This window comes from Panulirus ornatus, chromosome 57, assembly GCF_036320965.1.
Source record: "Panulirus ornatus isolate Po-2019 chromosome 57, ASM3632096v1, whole genome shotgun sequence".
NCBI lineage: Eukaryota > Metazoa > Arthropoda > Malacostraca > Decapoda > Palinuridae > Panulirus > Panulirus ornatus.
Window position 1 is genome coordinate 30,349,323 of NC_092280.1, and position 26,753 is coordinate 30,376,075.

Genomic DNA, 26,753 nt, shown 5'->3' on the forward strand with positions numbered 1-26,753 from the left:
GAACATTTCACCCATGACCCAACATTATTTTATTCACTTCTGGTGCCTCTTTGTGCTCTTTATACAGTTTTGCCGACTTATCCTGAACTTAAAAATGTGGTTACTACTATATGTTCCTGACTTTTTGAAGCTTTCACTAAATAATAGTTATTTTCATGTGTATCACATCCTTGTGTTCACTTCTTGCATAATCCATAGATGATTGGTGATCAACATTTCCATTTGTATAATTGTGGTTTTCCCAACTAAAATAATGTTCACTTGTGCTAAGAAGTGTTCATTAATATTTACCCAGCTGTCACTCTTCTTACTCATTGTAAACCTAAAAAATTTTCCTTCCAAAACTGTTTTCATTTTGTAAGGTATACTTGCTCATGTTAGCTTCATAGAAATATATCTATACCCAGCTGACTTCACACACACAAAAGGGTAACCTGGTCCTACCCTTGTTGACATGAATAGTAATCAGTTTTCGTAGGTGAAGAGCAACACAATTGCTCGTTATCATGCATCAAGAATTTGTTTACAGTCATTACAATACCCACACCTAGTTGTATATATCTAATACTGTGATATTATTCATCTCCACAGGTACTCTTATTATTGGAATATGATTGTAAGCCATTGAAGAACAGAGACTAAAGTTATTTCAAGATGGATCGCAGTCCGGCATCCCCTTCAATGACCCAAGTTACGTTTGATCAATCATTTTTAAAAAATGAAATCACTATCTCTATGTACACATACAATGCTAACGAACTTCAGTTGCAAGTTACACCGTGTAAAAAGTCACCTTTGGCAAGGCTCTAAGCTTGGGAGACGAGCCATCAAAGAATTTCTCACTCCAAGGAGTCTTGCTTGTCCTTGCTACCGGAACTGTCTTGGCTGCAGGAACCTTAAAGGCCTTGGATTACACCATGATTCTTATAGAAATACTATTAGAGTAGTTGTAATAAACATGGTAGTCAAGTTTTTAATTTGACTTGGGGGGGGGGGGGGGGGGTGAATTGTGGTTGTGTGTTGCGTTTGCCTATTAACTGGTCGGCTGAGGCATAGGAGGTGACCTGTGAGCCTTGCATCCCGATTGTGGGGTCCTTTAGAAAGCCGGACATCGTGGCTTCTAAAAGCACAGAGGCTGTCGTGATTGACACACGTCTCGGGTTCATTTCGCACTTTCAGCTGAACACCAACGTAAGTGCAGATAATACGGCACCTGGGAAGTCCTTCAGGGCGTACGGGATCTCACTGTGCTTGCGACATGTGCCACATTGGCTTGGCGCATGGTGCCAAGAAAGTGCAAGTACTCTCAGAGGATTAGGGCTTACTTACCGGGACCTAGAGGTGTGCTCAGTAAAAGCCCTAACCTGGACCCCACTCCCTTCACAGGATGTGGTCCAAGAGCACAGATTGACAATCGGGCCTGCCTTGTCTATCTGATGTCGGCCATCGGGCTGGTGGAAGTGGTTCCCCCTATGTACACATGTGGTGAGCGGGATTAGACTGTTCTCCCGAAGCTACATGGGCAGGTACCAGTTCCTGAGGGCGGGTTGTAGCAAAGAGTGGACGGACGCCTTGGCATGGTTCGTCTGCTATGACAGGCCGCAATGGAAGGTGAGCGGTGCTTGGGTGTCTATTTAGAACCATCGTCTACCTGCCGCCTCTGTACTTATTTCTAACTATGCTATCAGCATTTTATTCTACCGTCTTCCTCTTGGTGTCTCCATACATTCCTTCATTCATTTAACAACTTCCTTCACTATCAACACGTAGTGAGTCAGTTACTGACCCCCTAAAATCCAAAGAAAATATGCAGAGTAGCTAGTTTTTCCAGCACCTCCCAACACTAACTGGGAATCTATGAAGAGAATGAGCTGAGGTCGAGTGTAGAGCATACTTGCATTTAGAGTGTGATGAGGTAGAGTATAGATCATTTCTCTATTTGGAGGATGTGTTGAGGAATTGCAGAGCATTTCTGCAAGTAGGTGAGCTGAGGTCGAATGGGGCATCTCTACATATAAACTCGAGAGGGGTTAATATGTCTGATACAACGTGTATTTACACGCTAGTATGATTTCCAGCTTTTCTTAAAACCTGTGCGAGGTCCTGGAAACGCCAATATTACCGCTAACGTCATCACCTCTTGTCCCTAAGTTGCTCTCATACAAGAAAACTGCATCAGGCCAATGTCAAGTATTACATGCCGTTACAAGAAGAGCTTCATTCCAAAAACTGTGTACAGGAATAATCGTGAGTGCCACCACCCTTGTGTTTAAGACTAACCTTCCCTTTTACATAGCCACATTGCCTATATTACTTCTGTTTGCAGTCTTCGGCTTCAGGTAAGTCCATATACGGATATTATAATCATTAGTGATACAAAAATTCCTAAGATATGTAATTTATTGTAATACAAAATATGATGGAGTGAAAAAGATTTTGTGTGATCGGGGCCTGAACATGCAGGAGGGTGAAAGGAGGGCAAGGAATAGAGTGAATTGGAGCGATGTGGTATACCGGGGTTGACGCGATGTCAGTGGATTGAATCGGGGCATGTGAAGCGTCTGGGGTAAACCATGGAAAGCTGTGTAGGTATGTATATTTTGCGTGTGTGGACGTATGTATATACATGTGTATGGGGGTGGGTTGGGCCATTTCTTTCGTCTGTTTCCTTGCGCTACCTCGCAAACGCGGGAGACAGCGACAAAGCAAAAAAAAAAAAAAAAAAAAAAATATGAAACCATTGTTTAGACTTCATAATATATAGTATTATAGTAATCGTTTTGGTTAGAGTATGCAACAAAGAATTGATTAGATGTTTACATTATAATTGTTGAATCGCAATATATATATATATATATATATATATATATATATATATATATATATATATATATATATATATTTATTTATTTAAGGTAATATCGGTTCGTGGATTTCCTGAAGAGATGACGCATGCGCCATATTGAGCCATGACGTCACGCATTCCAGTGTGACATTGGCAGGTGGAGCATCGTTGTCTAACGGTGTCGGGAAGTTTATTGTATTTACACCTGATTTTGCGGAGAGACTGGTCTTATTACTTTAAGTAAGTTAGCAAATTGCAATACTGTGGACAATAGGCAACATGTAATGAAGTGTAAAAGAAGTGTGTATCAAAGAAATCCAGAAACAACTAAGAAAGTAATATTTCATTATTTCACAATGTGATCACGGTAGACACCTGAGGCAAGCTTGGACAAGAAGTCCTGCATACAGTAAAGAATACTTTTATGTATGTATGATGGAGATGTAACCGGACTCCGCCGGCTCGAAGTGACACCGCAAGTGGAATTACGTTACCATAATTCTCTGTCGGTGTCAATTCTTATTCTATCAACCCTCCTTACACACATTGGTCTCACACTTAATTTTCAACACATTCACCGAGTCCTGTACATTTATGTGTAGGGCCCACGCCTCACATCCGACGGGACTACAGCAGCATCAAACATGCCTATGAGTACAGGTCCGGCGCTTCCTGTATGTTGAGAGGGGACGGCCCCCGGGGTTCCACGTTGTATGGCAGCTTGGAGAGAGAGTAGAAATGTTCTCCAAAAACCCAGATTTTTTTTTCGGGGCTTCCTAGAGCTAGCGATTTAGGGGTCGGGGGGCGGGCGAGTCTGAAGGGTGGAGAGACCCCCAGAAGACAGCTGAGGACCCCAAAGTATATCATTGTCACTAACGCGGCAAACCGCCTGACAACCAAATGTTTATCAGTTTAAATATCCTTCATGTTGAGGTGGTGTTGCGGTCACGTGATGCTATCTATACATGATGCTATGGCTCCTGCCTGACGTTGACCAGACCAGTGGTGGCTTACTGTAGCACTTAACGAATTTTGTGGATGGTGGTTCGAATCGCGCATAGGGTTGTAAAAAATATGTGATAGCAATAGTTAATCTAATAACACAGTGGTTACTTCAGTAGAATAGTATTTTCAGAGGCCCTTTCAACAAATCTTGATAAATTTATGAACTGGTTGGACAATTATATATATTGCAGAATTTTTAATGGTCATCAGTTATTCTTTTTGATTGATTGATATTCATGAAACCATTTTTGTTAATTCTGTATTTTATTTGTGTCATAACTGTTTACGGGATCTGTGAGTATTGTTTCTCCCTGATGGACATTATTTTATATATTTCATATATGTTGGTTCTCGACTCAAAAATGGTAAACATTAGTAAAATGTAAAATCACAACATATGTGTGCCATTTCTGGCCCCTGTTATCCCGTGTGTGTCTGTAGTTTATTGAACTCTGAATGTGTGTGGTGTAAAATGTTAGGAATCATTTTATATCAAATAATATGAAAGATTTACTTGTAAGTATCGGTTATGGGAGTCATTCCCTTCGCTATCAGCTGTGACGACTTGAGTCTTTTAACAGTTTACGTTTTTCATGCAGTTTTAACACTACACGGCCAAATCTTTCTTTATGTCCATGAAAATTAATAGAAACAATTATAGAATTGTTCTTAAAAAACTAGATATGTCTGGGAAGTTTTGTTAATCAAATAAAGTATAATGGCAGGTTGTCTCAAGAATGTTAGTTCAAAGAAAACGGTTTTATACCTTATAACAGGGTAACTCGTATAAGTGAATTGTGTCGTGTGTTAAAGAGCCACATATTTAGGAAGTGTTTAGGAAGATTTATCCTTGTTATGCGACAGTCGTAAAGGTTTTTTGGTTGACGTTTAAAGCCATAATTTCCATACAAGTTGATAGGCCTAATGCCCATGCAACCATCTTGTATGTTTACTTGAATACAAGTATACAAGATGTATTTTTATGGAATTTCGTTGTTGCATATGACTGGTTATAGGCAGAGATATATTTCGTACTTTTTAAAAAGAACGTGTTGCTTATGAATAGAGGTGTTGACGTAAATTATTTTAGATATTCAATCTTTTGTGCAGATTTTATGGGTAAACAGAGCGGGAGCCATCAGTCTTGTGTCCCGTGGCAGGCATACACCTGGCCAGTTTAACAGGAAGTCCATCAAACATTGTTTGGATCGCGTACGGTATTGATTCTTAATGAAGAGTACATGTGGCTATGAATTAGATCCAACAACATACTGACGTCTGATGAGAGGAGCAGCACCGAGTTCGGAACCAGATGCCTTGCCTAGCAAACATCTGGCCAGTTTAACTAAAGTTGGTGATTGATACTGCCCAAACAAATTGAGATATTGATATCGTCCAGAATAGCGGTGTAATTGAATCAGTTTAGAATAGCATGTCACTGATACCAGAGTAGCGGTGTGCTTGATACCAACCACAGTAGCTGTGATTGATACTGTCAATAGTTGCTGCGTAATTAATACCATCCAGAGTAGCTTTGTGTTTGATACCAGAGTAGCAGTGTGATTGATATCATCCAGATAAGCAGTGTGATTGATATCCAGAGCAGCAGTGTGACTGGTACCGGTCAAGAGTAGCATTGTGATAGATACCAGAGTAGCAGTTTGATTAATAATGTCCATAGTTGTGATGCGATTGTTACCATCCAGAGTGGTGGTGTGATTAATACCATCCACAGTAGTGGGTATGATGGGATAATGTGTAAGAAGACAGTAACAGTTTTTCACGTAAGGATATATCCTGCAGGATGGTGGTGGCTACATTAGGTGAGGCTCGGGTTCCTGCGCCACTTCCACGCATCCTGAAGGACTATACCAAAGCTGCCATCCGCACCCAGCCCAAGGACCTCCTTGCTTGGTCTGCCGCTTACTTCAGGTGCCATCATCTTGATGCAATCAATGATATCCATATTTAGTAATATTTTTTCATACTTAATCACCGTTTCCCCCATTTGCGAGATGGCGCCAACAGAAAAAGAAAGGCCACATCTGCTCATACATTCTCTATGTCATATGTAATGCATCGAAACCACAGCTCCCTGTGGACAACCAGGACCCACAAACCTTTCTATGGTTTACCCCGGATGCTTCTTAATAATAATCGGTTTTATTCTTATTATTAATATCATCATCATGAAGGATCCGAGTAAATTATGAAGCAGGGGTTAGCAATGCTGTTTCGTGTGGAGCAGGGTAGAGCCAGGAATGGATGAAGGCAAGCATGAATATGTACATAAGTATATACGTATATGTCTGTATGTGTGTATGTTATGTATGTGGATATATGTGAGTATGGGCGTTTATGTATATATAGATATATGTATACGAGTGGATGGGCTATTCGCCTGTTTCCTGGAGCTTCTTCGCTGAAGTGGGAAACGGCGATAAAGTATAATAAAATAGTTCAAAAATTTTACTTTTACTTGAGTAATGTTTCTTTGATGGATCATTAGACTTAAATTTTTGAATTTTATTTACCATCATATCTTTTACAACACACATGAATCTAAGAGCCCATATACAGACACAGGGCATGTGCGTGTAATGACACACCAAGAATGGGTGTCTTTCACAAGAGCCTTCACTTGGTAAACTGTCACACACTTGATTCACAGCATGCAGAGGTATGGCCAATTAATCATCAGATGATTGACATGACCATTAAGGGACAGGTCAAAGGTTAAGCAGTCATAATGGATGGTAGTACTAACATGCTCCATGGGTTAAGTTGAATAATGATAAGGGAAAAACATCAAAGAAATGGTAAATAGCAGACAACTTGAGTGCGTAAAGACGTCAACTAACCCTGGCATGGACTGTCATCTGTGACAGACCATTCTCGGGTGTGCTATTACTGGTGCAGGCTGGCTGTCTGAATATATGAACTGGTTCAGGTGAATGTGTATGTCTTGTTAAGGTTTGAGGGTTAATGTTTAATACTCCTAGCTGTATATGACTTACATTTTCATGGAACCTGTGCCACTGGTTACCATAACCATAAATACCCAAACATGAGTTGGATAGCAGTATATCTAACAAAAATATATTTTCATCTTTAAAACTACCAAAAATGAATTATGGTGAGTGGCACAGATAAACTTTACATTTAATTTGGCTTTCAGCTTACGTAAGAATAGTTTATGTATATCATTTGCTATATGATTCCCAATATGACATTCATCCTGTGGCTGCATTACTGATAGGTGCATGAGTAAGGGCACCGCACCGCCCGTGAAGGACCGTCTGGAGTTTCCCATCCCTGAGGCAGAGGGTGGCATGTCACCAGGCGTCCTCCGCGTCTTCCACCGCCAGGTTACCTTCTCTTTCACAAAACCACTTTGCATCTTAAACACATCAATTCTGTCTCATTAACTTTCAAGAAGTTCTGCATGCCAATAAATTTGTCTCACGATGACACAATGGTCACTGTGAACATAATTTCCTTAATTAGTACAACCAGACAAAATTTTCAAGTACCTGAGTATATTCCGTATTCATATTTTGTTTGACCTTTTGTTACTATACATGTGTAATAGTTTTCATTCTGCTCAGCTTAAGGGTGTAAGTGGGGGAGTGACATGGCGTCAGGTGGAGGAACTGTGTGCAGCCCTGGGTGTGGCGCAGGACCAGGCTCGAGATGCCTGGCGGCGAGCGGGCGGCAGCGCTGATGGTACCATTGAATGGCATGCTGTCCTCTCCCACCTGGCTGCTGTCTTCACCAGTGTAGGTACACCAGTTAACTACCAAATTTTTACCAGGTACACAATCACTTTACCACCAAAATATTCACCATGTCTACAGTAGGTACATATTAGCAGGAAGAGAAATCATGGCAGTCATGAGGTAGAGGATTCCTGTAGCTGTGAAATGTAAATAGCATTTTACTATGAAATGGCATCCATGGGTTGGGTGAGGCCTGCCCAATATGACACAGGTTATGGTGAATGTCCCCAAGATGATGGCAGAGGGCAAGGGGTCAAATTATTTAAGCATGAAGATTTGGAACAATTCTTTGAAGGAATATCTGCAATTTTCTCGCTTATTAATTCATATCAATATCAACCCTTCGATACAAAAACACTTTCCTTATGAAAGATGTTTCTTTCAACCATTACTACCTCATTAGTAAAAGACAAACTGAAAACTGGCAATCCTACCTCAACACAATAAACCACAAAACCTACAACATCCAACTCTGGTACATGTTAAGGAAGATCTAAGCATAACTGTACCTGTTCACTCCTTACCAATTCGTGACATCCCTTCTCCCAAAGAACACACAAACATACTCATGAGACTACTAAAATATAAAAAAAGACACACAAACAAAACAAGATTCATGAAAAACCTACATGAAATCCATTGAGAAACAACTGCCCCCCCTACACTTCACTGCCAGACACAAGCAGAGCAATTAACACAGAGAACTCTCCTGGAACATGCCCTGACAACATATCAGATTAACATAAAACACTATGGACTGTTTACAATCCAAATATCTAAAATCACTTGGCTAAACAGCAACATTTTAAACACCTGGAAACTTGCCAACAATTCTACAGTGTCCCTCGACATCCTCATACAAATGCTTGACACCACCCTCCGAAACAACGATAAAAGTGGCTGGCCAGGTTTACAGCTGATCGCAGTAGCAGTCACTCACAACAGCTTCACCTCTAAAACAATTGAACTCTACAAGGGAGTTCCCCCAAGGAGCAATTCTTTTCCTAACCCTCTTTGTACTCTTGCTACACAACCTTCCGTTACCTCTAGCAACATTTAACATAAAGATTCTTTCATATGCAGATGCTTAAAGGCACATCACAACACCCTGTCATCAGATTAGCAGCATCAAACATACAATACTACATTAAACTAACAGAACAATGGCTCATCCAGAATAGTTTTTGCTTCTCCAAAGTCTTCAATCACTGACAAAAATCCAGCTCACACCCTCCATTTTACATGAACATCACTCCGACCGATCAAAACATCAACCATTTTAGGCATCACATACAACACACATGACATGATTCCCCACACAAATAAAATCAGCACAGAAGCAACATGCAAGGCAAATGCCCTCACAACACTAACTGGCACCAAATTTGGACAAGAGTCCCCGAAGATCCTATACAAGCTATTCATTCACTTCACCTCACCTACCAGGTCTTCCATCCTCTTAAAAGCAAATATAAAACCAACTGTAACCACACAAAATAGTGCACTCAGAAAGATGATAAAAGATTATTCTTCCCAAAACAATCCCATCCCATCATGGTTACCACCCAGTTCTATGCAACAGCACTATACCTCTCTCACCCAAAGCACTCTATAACTAACCACCAATCCCTAGAAGAAAAGCTTATCCCTGATTCACACTTCAGCAACCTTTACTCACAGATACCCTACTCTAACAAAAATAACACTCGCAAACACACACACACTAAAATTACCCAACAAGCACTAATCAAACACTCCCAGCTCCATCTTAAACTCCAATTCACTATATACACACTTATCAGAAGGCCACTTCCTCAAACAAACACAAGTCATACTTTCCTTCCTTCATTCTGGACATCACCCACCCAGACAACTCTACAAACCTCATTTCATCACACCCCAAGACCCTACAGGCACACAATGTAACTACGACACTAAAGACACCAAGCACTCGCTACTGAACTCCCCTCCACACTCTGCACATCCCCTCCCTCGCACACATGAGGGGGGAGGGGGTTGTTATTTCATGTGTGGCGAGGTGGTGATGGGAATGAATAAAGGGAGACAGTATGAATTATGTACGTGTATATATGTATATGTCTGTGTGTATATATATATATGTATACGGTGAGATGTATAGGAATGTATATTTGCGTGTGTGGACGTGTATGTATATACGTGTGTGTGGGTGGATTGGGCCATTCTTTCGTCTGTTTCCTTGCGCTACCTCGCTAACACAGGAGACGGCGACAAAGCAAAATAATATATATATAATATCCACATCCACAAACAGGCCCTCGCAGACCTTTTTATAGTTTACCCTGACACTTCACATGCCCTGGTGCAGTCCACTGACAGTACATGCACCCCTGTATACTACATCGTTCCAATTCACTCTATCCCATGCACGCCTTTCATCCTCCAGCATGCTGAGGCTATGATTACTCATAATCTTCTTCACCCTATCCTTCAATCTTCAATTTTGTCTCCCCATTCTCCTGGTTCCCTCCACTTCTGACAATCCTCTCTGTCAACCTTTCCTCATTCATTGTCTCCTTATCTCCAAACCATTTCAGCTAAAATATATGTATGTATGAATTTGCCGATTACATATTTCTGAATAATTACAGACAATGGTGGAAGCCCTGCAGCTGGTGATGATGGCTGTGACAGAGGAGCCAGTTAGCCAGAGAGTTTCATGTGCCACTCTCCTTGATCACTACCACCGACTCTTTAAACACAGCAACACTACATCTGAAGACCAATATAATGAGGCAGTCAGTTACCTCAATGATATTGCTAACTATCAGGATGGATACTTAACCCCAAGTGACCTCACACGCTCTTCCTGTCCTTCCCTCCAGTAGCATACATATCAAAATTACATGTGAAATATATTCCAATAACCTCATTAGTCTTATCAAAGGGTGACCAAAAGCAGTGTTTTTAAATGAAGTCTGAAAACTTGATCAAAATCTTCACATTTGTATTTTCAACAAGCAGGATACATTATACTACCAAATAACATGAGAAATATATTCCAATGACTAAATAAATCATATCAAAAGGTAAACTAATTTGTGTTTGTGCATGACCCACAACAATTCAAATCCTATATATGTATTTACACAACCAGTTTTTTTAACAGATTTTGTCTATCTGTATCTCTTATGCCCACTCCTTTTGGGAATCCCTCAAGAGGGTGGCCACAGCAAAAGAGTTACCATAACTGTGAATTCCAGTGACACTTCTTAGCCTTAGTGCCTCACCTTTAACAGGCAACTGCGTTTTCTGAGGCTCCTACCTAATGTTCCAACTTACATTTATCTAATGCTCCCACCTAACGTTCCTACCTACTATATCTGCCTATTGTTACTGTCTAATTTTCTTTGAGAATAATCAAATATCCAATTTTCAGTATTTTTCTCATTCCTTCTTGCTATTAATTAATAAATGGTTACCACGCTAATTATATATATACATGAAGGCAGCATGTATGAATACGTGCATGTGTATATACGTATATGTCTGTGTATGTATGTTGAAATGTATAGGTATGTGCGTGTGTGGGCGTTTATGTATATACGTGTGTATGTGGGTGGGTTGGGCCATTCTTTCGTCTGTTTCCTTGTGATACCTCGCTAACGCAAGTGACAGCGACAAAGTATAATAAATAAAAAAAATAACATGTGTCAGAGGTGGAGGGAACAAGGAGAAGTGGGAGACCAAATTGGAGGTGGAAGGATGGAGTGAAAAAGATTTTGAGTGATCGGGGCCTGAACATGCAGGAGGGTGAAAGGCGTGCAAGGAATAGAGTGAATTGGAACGATGTGGTATACCAGGGTTGACGTGCTGTCAATGGATTGAACCAGGGTATGTGAAGCGTCTGGGGTAAACCATGGAAAGTTCAGTGGGGCCTGGATGTGGAAAGGGAGTTGTGGTTTCGGTGCATTATTACATGACAGCTAGAGACTGAGTGTGAACGAATGGGGCCTTTGTTGTCTTTTCCTAACGCTACCTCGCACACATGAGGGGGAGGGGGTTGTTATTTCATGTGTGGCGAGGTGGCGATGGGAATGAATAATGGCAGACAGTATGAATTATGTACATGTGTATATATATGTCTGTGTGTGTATATATGTGTATACGTTGAATGTATAGGTATGTATATTTGCGTGTGTGGACGTGTATGTATATAAATGTGTATGTGGGTGGGTTGGGCCATTCTTTCGTCTGTTTCCTTGTGCTACCTCGCTAACACGGGAGACCGACAAAGCAAAATAAATAAAATAATAAATATATACCTTCTGCTTTCTCAACCACGCTCTTTTTATTACCACACATCTCTTACCCTTTCTTTATTTAATCAAATTGGAATTTGATACAAAAAATAAAACACTTACTCATGATCATGATGAATGGAATTTACTGGGATATTCAAAACATAGTGAAGGAAAATCCACTGGAGACTCCTGATGTGAGCAGAAAGCTGGAAGTCTAGCCCAACCACAAAGGAGAGCTTTGTACAAGAGATGTGATCCATGTGCTATTATATACACTTGTTATGATGTCTGCCAAATGGCACACACTTTCACCTAACAACTGTTATGAACTTATCAATAAAGGATGAGATAAATGTAAAAATGATACAAATGATTAAGATTACAGTTGATTCTGCTAACAAAGGCAAAAAATTTCACCAGAATGAATTATACAACTGTCCATAGGACAGTATTAGTCCTACCTAACATTCCCTAAGCAGCACTGCCCATAATGTTTTCAACTCCCCCCAAAACCAAAGCTAAAAAATATATGTCAACCCTCCCTCAGTTCCTGTCCTTTCATCACAATCATTACGTTACAATGGTTTTGTCACCTTTCCTTACAAAGCTTCAATACATTGTCTCTGCACACGCTTTACCTCCCAAACCAACACAAATCTACAAACCTACCTATCTTATTGAATCCCCTTTGCACTCAGATTCTGAAACCTAAATGTGAATTTCAGCATTAACAAATGAAATAATAATCAATATATCCCATTGACAATAAACCAAATTCTATACAGAAACCCCTTCTAACTTTGTATGTAACCTTAATGTAAAAAGCCAGACACTAATGTCTTTGCACTGTTAACTTTCAAGAAACAAAATTCTGAATTACAGTAAAATAAACATGCAAGTACAAGGTATCTGGCCTTTCACTAGTATACTTGCTGTCAGAAACATTCATGCATAGGTGAAGTATTACTCCTGAAAAAAAAAGAGAAAAAATAAAAACTGTAACTAAACCTAAGCAAGTGTAGCCCTATAAACATAACAGCCCATGCAACTAGCTAATTTGCTCAAATTGAGAAGGAAATCTTAGGACGAGCATTATTTTTTCCGAGGATGATCTTTTGCTCCTCACGTGTCCGCTTTTCCTGCTCTCTCTTTATCCTCTGCCGCTCCTCATCAATCTTCCGCTGCTCCTCCACCATCTGCAGCTGCTGCTCAGCCTGGTAAATGATAAATCATCAGGACTGTCAAACCTAATCAGACTCTAATCACATACTGATATAAATTTTAATAAGAACCCAAACACAGCTTAAGATGCAATTTATTGTCATTAATGAATATACATTACTGCTTTTCTTGACTTCAAAATTGCACGATAAATCTTACGTGCTTCACCCAATTCTCTGTAGGTACTGCCCTGATACACAAGTGGATTGACTGAAATGTGCTGACTACAAAGATAACACAATTCTTATTACTTCATTTATAAACATAAATACATATTCATATGGGTCTTGGACAAATAAGACATACTGTTATGTCTAAAAGTTATGGAAGGGTTAGTTAAAGAAACTCTTTAAAGTAACTAAGTATATATAAACTCTGAACCTTAAAATTTCCGAGATGAATATTACATTAGAACATACCAGTTTCATCTGTGCAATTTCTATTTTTCGCTTATTCTCCTCCATGATACGTTCCAATTCCTCACGTTGTTTACGTTCCTCCTCCTAGAAAGCAGAATAAGGCGTCAGGCAAATGCCAGAAAATTTTAGGTATGGTGATCAAATCACTGAAAGCTAGTTACCAGAAATCTCAACACTTCTTTAAACACACTTCCAATCTTTACAATAATGGAAAACATTCTTCGCACTGATGTCACTTACAACATGATAGAAGTGGGTGAAATATCCCTTTTGTCAATAGAAAATTACATTTTCATAAAAAAATTGAGGAGGACCCTGGTCTATGAACAACAGGATATTCACATCTCATTAAACTGGTACACATACAGAGGTGAATCAACAACCTCGTTTTCAATAAATTTTGAAGCATAATTCTTTTTAATAAAGTGTACTATATTGAAATTTTACAACACTGTATGGTGGTACAGAAGTGTGAGATATCTAACAACCAGCAGAGAATCACTACCATAAACAAAATAAAATTCATATTGAACATCAATGGTAACTGGGTACAAAGGCAAAGGGTAATATATGACAATACAGACTTTGAAATAGCATTAATTCAGTTAAATAATTCTATTAGCAAGCATGTTGATATTACAACTGAACAATCAAGAAATGGTGTAAAGAAAGAATTTCTTCCATACAACATGCTTACTGCCAACACTAAGACACAAGACACAGTGTATCTCCCTGCAAAGGATCATTATCAACCTTTAATTTTACTATAGGTGAAAAACTCTAGAGAAACTGCAGATACTTTGCGAGAAGAATCTAGATACAACAAAACCCATTAAACTGGCAAGCTTCCAAAGCTTGATATGACAACCAACATACTTCTTTACGTGTATATATTTAAGAAGGTAAGTTGTTTTCACGTTTCACTACACATGATAAATCTAGGTGGAAACCTACCTGCTTAATGAATTATGCTGCATCCATTATAAAAATCACTATACCTGTTATATAGTTACCATAAGGATGCCGTCATATCCACTCCTAGAACTGCTCTGGCCTAAAATCCGCAGATGACAATCTTGGTTGCAAGCCGCCATTATTATGTCTACTCTGTTTAGAGTGGTTGTCCACTAAAGTGCCTCACTGCCACACTGCTATGTTTGTATGTTTCCAGACAGACATAAACAACGCATTCATCTACACAAACACACATACAATTACACAATTAGGAATATGAAGGTGAATATATATATATATATAAATATATATATATATATGTTATATATATATATATATATATAAATATATATATATATATATATATATATATATATATATATATATATATATATATATATATATATGGAAATACATGTGAAATACATGTATAAACTAGTAAAACGATGAACACAAATAGGAGACAGTGGAGAAAGACAGCATCCAGTCATATCACACTCAACTTGATAACTGTCTGGGGGCAATGTGGTCAAACTGCATCACATACCAGAGATTACAAAGTTTGTACAGCAGGTCTCTGGAATCTTTAATTGGCTCAAATTCACATTTCACTTTGAAAACACAGAGTTCAGCTGAAAGAGTTTAAGTTAGTCTTCATGCAGTATGGAAATTTATTGATTATCCTTATTTTTTTTACCTAGCTATGTATTTAAGAATATTCATCAGGAAATTTCATCATATCAATAATCTGCTCTTCTTTTCTGACAACCTACTGTACATACACATTGTATGAATAAGCTAATCCTGCACTTCTGACTCTATTCCTGAGTAGATTTTTCTACAATGACCATCGTGGATTTTCTGGCAAAGAAATGCGAAGACCGCAACAGGTAACTGAGCAATCATGTCATAAAAAGTTATTCTTTACTTCTCCACTGGTGAAAATGAAAAAAAAAAAAAAAAAAAAAATAATCATTTATCTTCCCAACCCAGTCTTTTCCAGTCTTGCATCACCCTCCCTTAAACTTACACAGATAAAAAGTCCTTAACCTTCCTGGTTCTGGTAAACTATCCACAACTGTAGCCCAAAGAAGTAACCCATTACAGCACCCCATACTGAAAGTTAAGTTTGGAGCACTATACAGCAATCCCTCCCTAAAAGTCTGCACACTAGAGCTCCTGCAAATCAGGCTCAACAAAGCCAGCAAAAAATCCCCGGTGAAGCCCAGGGAGGGAAGCTCTACCTCTTGCTTCCTCCGATCCTCCTCCTGCTGACGACGTTTTTCTTGTAATTCTTCTAGCATCTGCTGTTCCATGAGGCGCTTGGCCTCCTCCACTCTCCGCAACACCTCAGCTTCTATTTCATCCCTTCTCCGTTCCAACTCCTCCTCCACTCTTCGTGCCACTAACTCCTCCAGTCTTTTAGCTGCAACTTCTTCCACCATTTTTTGTTCTGCTTCTCTCTGTCTCCTACAAAAATCAATAAGTATAACTATAACTACCTCGCTGATGCGGGAAATGGCGAATAGTATTAAGGAAGATAACTAAAAGAGAACATATTACATGTAGCACAATGAAATTCATAATCATATTATTTCAAACCCACACAATCATCAGAAATTTTGCCTACCTATCTTTAACTCACTTGTCTTCTATATATCTACCCTACATAATCCAGTGCATTCTTCTTTCCCATATCCATTTTTATAAACTCCCACCAATATAATTTCCCTTTCTTTACTTATCTATCTTTACTTATGTATATTTCCTTTAACCCCATTCCCACTTACAAGGTGGGAGGATACAACCCATTCGTTCACTTCATGTAAAATCCCATTCCTAACATCAATAAATCACCATGGTTGACATTACATAGGCCAGACAAACTCATGCATTTACTTCAAATTCCTTTACCAACATTTACATAAATAGTTAATACTTGCACCACTTTCTTTCATACTCATTCATACTTGTTTGTCATTTCCTACATAGAGGTAGCAAAAGGAAGACAAAGAATGGCCTCACTTGCTCACATCCATTCTCTAACTGTCATGTACAATGCACTGAAACCAAACACCCCCTATACACAGCCAAGCCATGGTTTCCCATAACCACTTTTCATGCCCCTTCAGGATACTGATAGCACACTGACCCTGAATACCACATGGTATTCACTCTTATCGTATGCATGCCACTTACCCTCCTTCATGTTCACGTTCTAATCACTCAAACCATCTTTCACTTCATACTCCCACCCCAATAGAACCATCCCAGATATGAGAGCCATACTCCATACAAGGAGAGATCAATCTTTTGTATAAATGGACCTAACTGTTTGGAAAAAGAAATCAAACTTATAACAGGACTACCAATTTCTTATAGAGGCAGACTTAGCCACTTCTGTAATGTGGGGTTTCTATGATAATGTGGATGTTATAGTAATACCAAGTATGTTCATTGAGTCAAGAAGGGAATTACATATCAGTCAATGGAGAAGGGAAAGTTGTCCAGAATTTTTAAATGAGACATGAGCAAAAACTAGGTCTTAGAGGCATTAAACTTAACTAGATTTTGTCTACTATGCAGACACACCCTGTCCAAGACTGGTTCACTGAGGACACTGTGTCGAGAGGAGATGCAGATCAAATGAGGAGGAGGAGCAGATTTGAAGGATGTGGAGGAATGCAGTGTTGAGCCATCAGCATATGAATGCATCTGGTTATTTGGAAAAAAAAATATTGATAAGAGGGAGAAAAAGAGTATGAGACAGGACAAAACCTTGAGGGACACCAATGATGATGGAGAAAAGGGAAGAGACTGATCCATCAACAACCACAGAGACAGAACAGCCAGAGGAAGCTTGACACGAGGGAGTAAAGTGAAGGAGGGAAGCCAAAAGAGGAAAGCTTAGGAGATGCTACACTGTCAAAACCTTTGGATAGATCAGGCGCAACTACACAGATTCTCAAAACTCTCTGAGGAAATGGGAGTTGAGGAGGAAGGATTCAAAGACCTTGAAAATAGTACATGTAAAATCAACAGGACAATATTACATGGGAGGAGGGGGGGATTTCCAATTAAAGAATACACATAAATAGTGAGCTAACTTACCCTATTTGGTTGTGATATAACACAAAAGTTATCACACAGATTGCCCAGCAGATGTGGTAATGAGATGGTAGACAGTGCAAATTTAAGTATGAAATTTTTACAACTTAAGAATGTAATACATGTCAAAGCAAAGGACACATACCAAAAAGGGAGCTAAAGTAACATATCATCATAGTAAACAACTGAATTTATTGCAAAAATCATGGTGGAAGTGGTACTGGAGTAGTAGAAAAGGGAAGAGTAAGAAAAATGGGGTGATGAGCCTGTTAATGAAAATTCAGTAAATGACACCACTACCTATGGTTACTATTCATACACTAAATTTCCCCATACTAGTTTATGTTACTGATGGCTGCATACTGAGCATGCACTTCAGTGGTTGTCAAGTTAGGTAACAGTAGTAAACTGGTAAATTAGGTAGTCACAATAAGAAAAAGTAGTTGGTACGAACATTAGGTAAGAGCCTCTGAAAACAATGCATTAGAGTTGTTTTATGCCAGTGCCCTGTTAAAAGTGAGGCACTAAAGGCAACGGATTTCACCAGTCATGGTAACTCTTTTGCTGAGGCCACCCCCTTGATGGAGTTCCTAAAGGGTATGGGCATCAGAAATACAAATAGATGGATAGATGGATGGCCAGACAGATAGATAGTTTGCTATCTCCCACCCACAGAGCAAGGTGGAACCAAGAACAGATGATCAGTTTTATTTGTGACATCCATTGACATACTTACTTCCTGCCATAAGGAGTCCCTTCTATCTTTATGAAACTCCTGCTATGCTCAGGAAGCTGACCAATGGCCATCACTCGGAACCACTGGTCATAAAGTCTTATGATGTTGTGCATGTCTATGTGCAGAGACTGCAGAGTAAATGAGTAGTAAGAGCTCAGCATATTCTTTATAGTATTACATCATGGGCATGAAAGGTCTTGTGGTATGTTTACATGGTGTTTGTAGTGATGAGTGATGTCTAAAGCATAAGTGGGAGAAGGTAACTTGCATTTGTCTGAGGAGTGTAATTTCTGATTGGTGTATGTCTGAAGGGGACCTCCTCTCTTCTGTTCTTGTGGTACGAGGTCGGCCAGTCTGCCACTTCTTGCTTATATTTTCTATTGACTGTCAGGTCAGTCGACCAACTGACTGCCAAAGAAAATGGATTGATCTCTTCCCTAAGGAAACGCAGGACCCCAGCTCCTGAGGGATTGGAACGACCTCCTCGAGTTCTAAGGTTGACTTAGCCAAGTTATCTGCCTTCAATGGGATGAGACCAAGTGGAAGCACATGCAGTGGAGCAACAAAACCAAGTTTTTCGTGGCTGGGAACCAAGTTGTCATGTTTACTGGCAAACCGGGAGTGACCCACTCATTCCCAAATACCCTTTCAGTACTATTAAACACCCTAATTCTCTCATGGTTTGGGGTTGTTTTTCTTATTATGGAATTGTTAACCTTGTCCTACTGCCCAGATGTCAAACCATGAATTAGCAGAACTACCTCGAACTACTGATGGACTATGTACCAGACTGTTTTCTGAAGTGCCATGGGGATGTGTTCATGCAGGATGGTGCTCCTTGCCATACAGCAAAATCTGTGAAGCTGTGGCTCACTGACTGTGGAATCCACTTCATTAACGATTGGTCTGGAAACAGCCCAGATATTAATCTGATAGAAAATCTGTGAAGCATCATTGAACACCAACTTTCAGGGAAGGATATTAGCGGTGTCCCCAAGCTTGAGGCAGCCATTTGTGAAGAGTGGCATAATCTGGACCCACAGACTCTCAAGAACTGGCAGCATCAGTGCCTTCATGCCTTCAAGAATGTATAAAGAGGAAAGGGAAGCAAACTAGCCATCGGCTTCCCCATGCATAATGCAGTCGAGGTGTGTACGTCAAAATATTGACAAGGTTTTAAAAACAAATCATTCCCAAATACTGCTCTGAAAGTCTTCTTAGGAAGATTCCTGAAGGTCAATGGTTAATAAAAACCTGAATTTATCATTCGCTGGCCGATAAAGTCATGAAAATTTATAGGAAATCAACTGTGTTTACTACAAATAAAAAAAAATTGATCACATACATTATGTACTTTTTTACTAGTAATGAATTCTTGTACACCTACAATAAATCAATTCAGAAACCTTTGCCATCAACAATAAACCATTTCTATAATACATATACAAACAACTATGAATTTCATACTTTATATATGACAATATTAACACAACTTCTACAGCATATATAGTACCCTTCCAGGCTATCATTACATCCAAACATAGGTGGTTCCAAAACTGGATATCTGTTAAAACAAAACAAACCTGACTCTTTCCAATTCAGCCAATCTGTCAACTTCATCAATTTTCTTTTCTCTTGTCCTTGGTTCCTCATCACTGGTTGTTGATGATGAAGATGATCGAGACAATTTACGGCTGAAAGGAAAATTACGGTGGTTACTTCAATGACACAAAAAAATATTTCTGTTGGACAAATTTTATGATAATGACGTTTTTAAAAAATTAACAAATCTTGCCATCATTCAATACCATTAACTCAGTAATGGGATGAGAGGGATGCAGAAGTATGTCTATTCCAGAGTTAATGATATGCACAATACATACGATCCCTACTTTCCAATGAACCACTGTCTGGTGATCTACATATACAGTTCTCAAACAAAAAGAAAGAAAAAATCCTGTGACTCACTTCCGCTTCCATGATTCCATCTGCTGCCAAATCCACTCCCAGATATCTAAAACACTTTACTTCCTCCAGTTTTTCTCCAATCAAACTTACCTCCCACTTGACTTGTCCCTTCATCCTACTGTACCTAATAACCTTGCTCTTATTCACACTTACTCTTAGCTTTCTTTTTTCACACACTTTACCAAACTCAGTCACCAGCTTCTGCAGTTTCTCACATGAATCAGCCACCAGTGCAGTATCATCAGCGAACAACATCTGACTCACTTCCCAAGCTCTCTCATCCACAACAGACTGCATACTTGCCCCTCTCTCCAAAACTCTTGCATTCACCTCCCTAACCACCCCATCCATAAACAAATTAAACAACCATAGAGACATCACACACCCCTGCCGCATGTGTTACCTATTATATGCAACCTGTGTATCATGTTACATGTATCATGTGAAATCTCTTCAATAATTACATACCATCATAATTAAACATACAGACAAGTGCAGAATCACCTATCATCTTAAGTGTTAAAGCAACTAATAACTGAGTATTTCATCATAGAAAAACAGAAAATAGTAAGAGCTCCCGAGAGATATGGGGGCGTTTTTCTTAAATAAAGCACAGGAAAAATATCATTTTGTCCCAATGGAAATGATGCAGAACTAAACTTATACTAGAAAAACGTAATCACAGCCTTACTCAAAGTTAAAAGAGTCTGTATAATTGGTATAACGGTGTAAATCATCGAATACCGAGGGTCGCAAACGTAAATATCTTAGCGGTTAACATGGACAAAAATAATTTACCCCAGCAACACGGCTTTCAGACCCTTGTTGCATAACATTGCTGTGACTTCCACATCTACTCCGTAACCATACAGACACAATTTGATGTGATGGTAATGCTAGAATACTAACCTGGACTTGGTGGAACGCTCCTTGGACCTATCCCTTTCTCGATGTCTGCGCCGTTCCCTCTCTCGCGACCGAGACCTCCTCTTATGTGACCTCTTGCTCTTGTGCCTCTTGGGCGTCCTGCTTCTGGACCGTGACCTGCCCATGGTAAGGGTCTGATTGTGTTAAGGCTTAACACCGGGAGACACACATGCACACAACAATAAAGGTTACCGTGAGACACTTGATGGCAATTTACCAAACGCCATTTGCAGCTGCTTCTAAACAACTTTATGTTTCTATGCAACAATACCTTCTTTTAAAAGTATAAAGGGTGAGGTTAGCTGTCTTATCGGTAAATCCAAGCCATACAAAATAGCTTTTTATTATCAAATCATATACTTTTAACTTTATGGAACGGAAAAGTTTTCTAAATACAGGATTCAATTCAGAGAATAATAGCAAAAATTATTACTGGAACGCTTGCCAAGGAAGCTGCATTTTCATCCTTATAATTACACTGCCAAATTTTGTCATATGGCATTTAGGTTTTATTTTACTTGGAAATACTATCAAATCACTTAAACATTGTATATCACTTCCTTTGCGGTATCCTGTTTAGAAAATAATAATCTCAGCTAAATAGCTAACCTGTCAGTTGATTGAGCAACTGATAAGGCCTGAAACTAATTTACACAATAATTTAGATTCCCTGAGAATCATTGTTGATTGAAAAATATCCAATTAAAACCGACCATATCTGTTACAAGTGTGACTTCATTGAATTATGAAGCATAGTACTATTCTAAGGCGCTGATGAACAAGTCCTGACCTATGGCACCAGACCACGTTGATAGCCAGAGATACCTGAACTGAAGAAAATCAGAAAACTGGTCTACCCATTATTATGTTTGCATGCGCAAACTCAAAAGAAAGGTTTGGTTCATTGAATCTGCAATCAACTGTTAAGCAGTAGGTCGAAACAGCAACCGCCTAAGGAAGTATTACCTCTTAAGTGGTGCTCCAAACCATCTTACACCCTTTGTGTCAGTAGGTTATAAACGGCAGGGCTCAGGTAAGTGCTACCCTCTGGACTCAAGACTGCTGTGATGATGTCTGAAACCACATTATACTCTGAGTGTCAGGTGGTCGTAGAGAGAAGCCGCACAGTAAATTACTGATGTAAGTTAGGAGTATTGAAAGTGATACCCGGAACCATGTTACACCCTCAGTCAGGATTTTGTACGCAGCAGTGGCCCAGGGAAGTACTACCATTTTGGTACTAACTCTGTGTTCTGTTGGTGCAGTGACCAAACTTGAGAAACATTTTGTATCTCTGACCTTATGTAGGATATGAAAAGATTGCGAGGCATTTCCTTGCCCATATAAATTAAAACTATTCTAATATTTGTCATTTGTCACTTTAACTATTCTTGTTTGAGCAACGTTATCGACTCCCAAAGTCTTCACACACACACAACTCGGAAGCTTATTTTCTGTCACATAATCATACTGCGGCCTTCTTTCGCTTTTTGCCGTCCTCATTACTTTACATTCTCTTGAGTTGAATTTCATCCACCATTTGTGAGACCAACTTCGAAGCCTGTTTAGATCCTCTTGTAAATTGATGGAATATTTCTCACCTTGCACTTCCCTGATGACCCTGCGAATAATCTGCAAACATGTTAAGGTAGGAGTCCTTACTTTCAGGTAAGTCATTTACAAATATCAAAGTATGGTTCCAAAGTAGAAACCTATGGCACTCTTTTGGTGGCCTTGACCCATATTTACAAAACTCCTTTGACATGCATCTTTTATACTCTTCCACGAAAATAATCTATCCATTGAAGGTGTTTTCCCTTTATTACTGCCTGATAATCCAGCTTCTTAATCAGCCCCTTTCCTTATGAAGTATAGTGTCAAATGCTTTCTGACTGGCCAGACAAAACAATACGACCACAGTTCCTTTTTCTGAGACCGAGCTCACTTTCCTGTAGGAATCTATGAAGTTTGTTACACATTACCTCCTTTCCTCGTAACCGTGCTTCCCTCATACAGGTAATTTCTCCTCTACAAAGTCATCCATTTGTTTCCTAGTTAGCTTTTGCAGAACCTCACAGACCACACCCATGCCTGAGCCCGCTCAGCAATTCAGTGTGTCTTCCTGGTCTTCCCCATTGATACACAGGCAAGACGTCCGACCTTACCATTTCTTGGCACGTTGCCTCTCTTCACCAATATCCTGGACAGTATTTCAGGAGGTTTATCTCGCGATCTGCAAACATTTTCAGCCGTAATGGTGAAATTTTCATCAAGGACATGAGACTTGTAAGGGTGAAGACCTTTTGATATGCAAGTCTTTTCTAGATATATGGTTTTCTGAATCCTCCTTCCCACTCTGAATCCTTTAGTCTGATTAGCTGTTCTTCAACTTATAATTGATACTAATGAATTTATGGTAGTTTATTTTTTCCTGCCTTGGCCCCGGTAACCTTACTTCAGTTTCTCTTTTCTTCTCCTGGTTTACTCGTTCCGTGGTCTCTTTTGCCTTGCAAATGCTGTTAGTTTGTTGGGCTTAACGGCCAGCAACCTATGAGGAAAGTCATTTGGCGTGCAACCCTTTTTGCTGTTATATGTTCTTGTTCAAAATACTTACATGTGATGCTATAAGATAGTTATAAACTAAATCTGAATTATATGTAGTTAAATGATTAAAGCAGGAATTTCAGTTGAGGGGAATAACAGTTGTCCTAACAAGATAATAATACATTGTTATAGAGGTGACATAATATATGAATTAAATGTCATGCATCATAAATCACATCATCCAGATCAGAGAAAATAAATCACCGTAGGTTGAAATTATCTGTTTTTGTTAAAAATTTTTCCTATGTTGGTACAAAATTCGGATGATTTTTTTTCCTGTGTGTGTGTTGTATTTGGGGCATCTAATAGATATGTGTTATATAGTAAGAATTGTGTTGCAGTATGTGTATTGTGTGGAAAAATATTTGATGGTGTAAGGCTGAAGGTGTTAGGGACGTTGTGTTCGTACGCAGGCGGTCCAGGAGGTCATCCACTCGCCCTTTTCTGGTTTGAAATTATTTCGTAATCCTAGGTTGGTCCTATGACGTTGCCATAGAAGGACTTGGGATATTTTTTTTTTCTCAGGGAGACGTATGACAGCAGCTTTTGAGGATCCTCGTGTAACTCCTTAAGTTTTCTAGTCGAGTTAACTTGTTTGTCAGTGTTCATTATCGTGTGTTGCAATAACCAGTCATACATATCAACATAATGAACTTAAAGCATGTATGCATGTATGCAGCATGTATGCATGTATGAACTTAAAGCATGTATGCATGTATGCAGCTGTATCATCGGAAAACAACAGTTGACTCGCTTCCCAGGCCCTCATCCCAACAGACTGCACTTTAGCCCCTCTCTCCAAAACTCTTGCATTTACTTCTCTAATCACCCCATCCATAAACAAATTAAACAACCTTGGAGACATCACACACCCCTGCTGCAGACTGACCTTCACTTGGAACCAATCATTCTCTTCTCTTTCTATTCGTACACATGCCTTACACCCTTGTTTAAAACTTCTCTGCTTTTAGCAGCTCAACTTTCACAGCATATATTCTTATGAAATTCCACAAAGCATCTCTATCAACCCTATTACATGCCCTCTCAAGATCCATTAATGCTACATACAAATCCATCTGTTCTAAGTATTTCTCACACACATTATATGTCTGTGTATGTATATGTATGTATACGTTGAAATGTATAGGCATGTATATGTGCGTGTGTGGGCGTTTATGTATAAACATGTGTATGTAGGTGGGTTGGCCCATTCTTTCGTCTATTTTCTTGCGCTAACTCGCTAACGCGGGAGACAGCGAGAGTATAATAGATAAATGAATATATATATATATATATATATATATATATATATATATATATATATATATATATATATTATCCCTGGGGATAGGGGAGAAAGAATTCTTCCCATGTATTTCCTGCACATCGTAGAAGGCGACTAAAAGGGGATGGAACGGGGGGATGGAAATCTTCCCCTCTCGTTTAAATTTTTCAAAAGAAGGAACAGAGAAAGGGGCCAAGTGAGGATTTCCTTCGAAGGCTCAGTTCTCTGTTCTTAATGCTACCTCGTTAATGCTGGATATGGCAAATAGTATGAGTCAGTTGTTGTTCGCTGATGATACAGCGCTGGTGGCTGATTCATGTGAGAAACTGCAGAAGCTGGTGACTGAGTTTGGTAAAGTGTGTGGAAGAAGAAAGTTGAGAGTAAATGTGAATAAGAGCAAGGTTATTAGGTACAGTAGGGGTGAGGGTCAAGTCAATTGGGAGGTGAGTTTGAATGGAGAAAAACTGGAGGAAGTGAAGTGTTTTAGATATCTGGGAGTGGATCTGTCAGCGGATGGAACCATGGAAGCGGAAGTGGATCATAGGGTGGGGGAGGGGGCGAAAATTTTGGGAGCCTTGAAAAATGTGTGGAAGTCGAGAACACTATCTCGGAAAGCAAAAATGGGTATGTTTGAGGGAATAGTGGTTCCAACAATGTTGTATGGTTGCGAGGCGTGGGCTATGGATAGAGATGTGCGCAGGAGGATGGATGTGCTGGAAATGAGATGTTTGAGGACAATGTGTGGTGTGAGGTGGTTTGATCGAGTAAGTAACGTAAGGGTAAGAGAGATGTGTGGAAATAAAAAGAGCGTGGTTGAGAGAGCAGAAGAGGGTGTTTTGAAATGGTTTGGGCACATGGAGAGAATGAGTGAGGAGATATATATATATATATATATATATATATATATATATATATATATATCAACTGACTGTTATATTTCTCTCTTGTGACTCCCCTGATGATGTGATTATCACACGAAAGTGCACTTGGGAACTTTTCGTGTTTCATTTTCCCCGTGGACTCAGGAATATATATATATATATATATATATATATATATATATATATATATATATATATATATATATATATATAGGGATAGGGGAGAAAGAATACTTCCCACGTATTCCCTGCGTGTCGTAGAAGGCGACTAAAAGGGGGGGGGGGGGAGCGGGTGGCTGGAAATCCTCCCCTCTCATTTTTTTTAATTTTCCAAAAGAGGGAACAGAGAAGGGGGCCAGGTGAGGATATTCCCTCTAAGGCCCAGTCCTCTGTTCTTAACGCAACCTCGCTAATGCGGGAAATGGCGAATGATATGAAAAAAAAAAAATATATATATATATATATATATATATATATATATATATATATATATATATATATATGCATACCTATACATTTCACATATACATACATGTACAAAGACATATACATATATACACATATACATATTCATACTGCCTTCACCCATTCTCGTCGCCACCCCGCCACACATGAAATGGCACCCTCTTACATACACTGTATTGCTCGAAAAATTCAAAAAATAATATTAATAAAGTATGGCTCAGCACGATATATAAATCATAAAATGTGGATTATGACTCCATGTGCTAAAAGCCC

General features: G+C 39.2%; 3 protein-coding genes across 5 annotated transcripts in view; 2 read left to right on the forward strand and 1 right to left on the reverse strand.

The window, feature by feature from the left end:
- Window positions 1-1,576: 1,576 nt before the first annotated feature.
- Window positions 1,577-10,706, forward strand: LOC139766400 (ropporin-1-like protein). 2 transcript variants are annotated; one of them, XM_071694997.1, is made up of 5 exons: window positions 1,577-1,611; window positions 5,654-5,782; window positions 7,110-7,218; window positions 7,459-7,629; window positions 10,260-10,706. In XM_071694997.1, the coding sequence occupies exons 1-5, from the start codon at window positions 1,592-1,594 to the stop codon at window positions 10,494-10,496; spliced, it is 666 nt and encodes a 221-aa protein (XP_071551098.1). In that variant the 5' UTR covers window positions 1,577-1,591; the 3' UTR covers window positions 10,497-10,706. The 2 variants fall into 2 exon arrangements, with proteins under 2 accessions (XP_071551098.1, XP_071551100.1); XM_071694999.1 differs by lacking the exon at window positions 1,577-1,611 and adding an exon at window positions 2,936-3,085.
- A 1,326-nt stretch (window positions 10,707-12,032) lies between these two features.
- LOC139766399 (uncharacterized) lies at window positions 12,033-21,499 on the reverse strand. The gene is made up of 5 exons (XM_071694996.1): window positions 21,228-21,499; window positions 19,934-20,044; window positions 15,751-15,976; window positions 13,553-13,636; window positions 12,033-13,126 (listed from the first exon to the last, which is right to left on the reverse strand). Exons 1-5 carry the CDS (start codon window positions 21,368-21,370, stop codon window positions 12,974-12,976), a joined length of 717 nt encoding a protein of 238 aa, XP_071551097.1. The 5' UTR covers window positions 21,371-21,499; the 3' UTR covers window positions 12,033-12,973.
- Window positions 21,500-21,990: 491 nt separating this feature from the next.
- LOC139766398 (uncharacterized) overlaps window positions 21,991-26,753 on the forward strand; it is a 72,473-nt gene continuing 67,710 nt past the window's right edge. For both annotated transcript variants that reach the window (XM_071694990.1, XM_071694994.1), the window contains exon 1: window positions 21,991-22,139. In XM_071694990.1, the coding sequence (XP_071551091.1) occupies window positions 22,111-22,139 (29 nt within the window). In that variant the 5' untranslated portion in view covers window positions 21,991-22,110. The remainder of the gene's footprint in view (window positions 22,140-26,753) is intronic.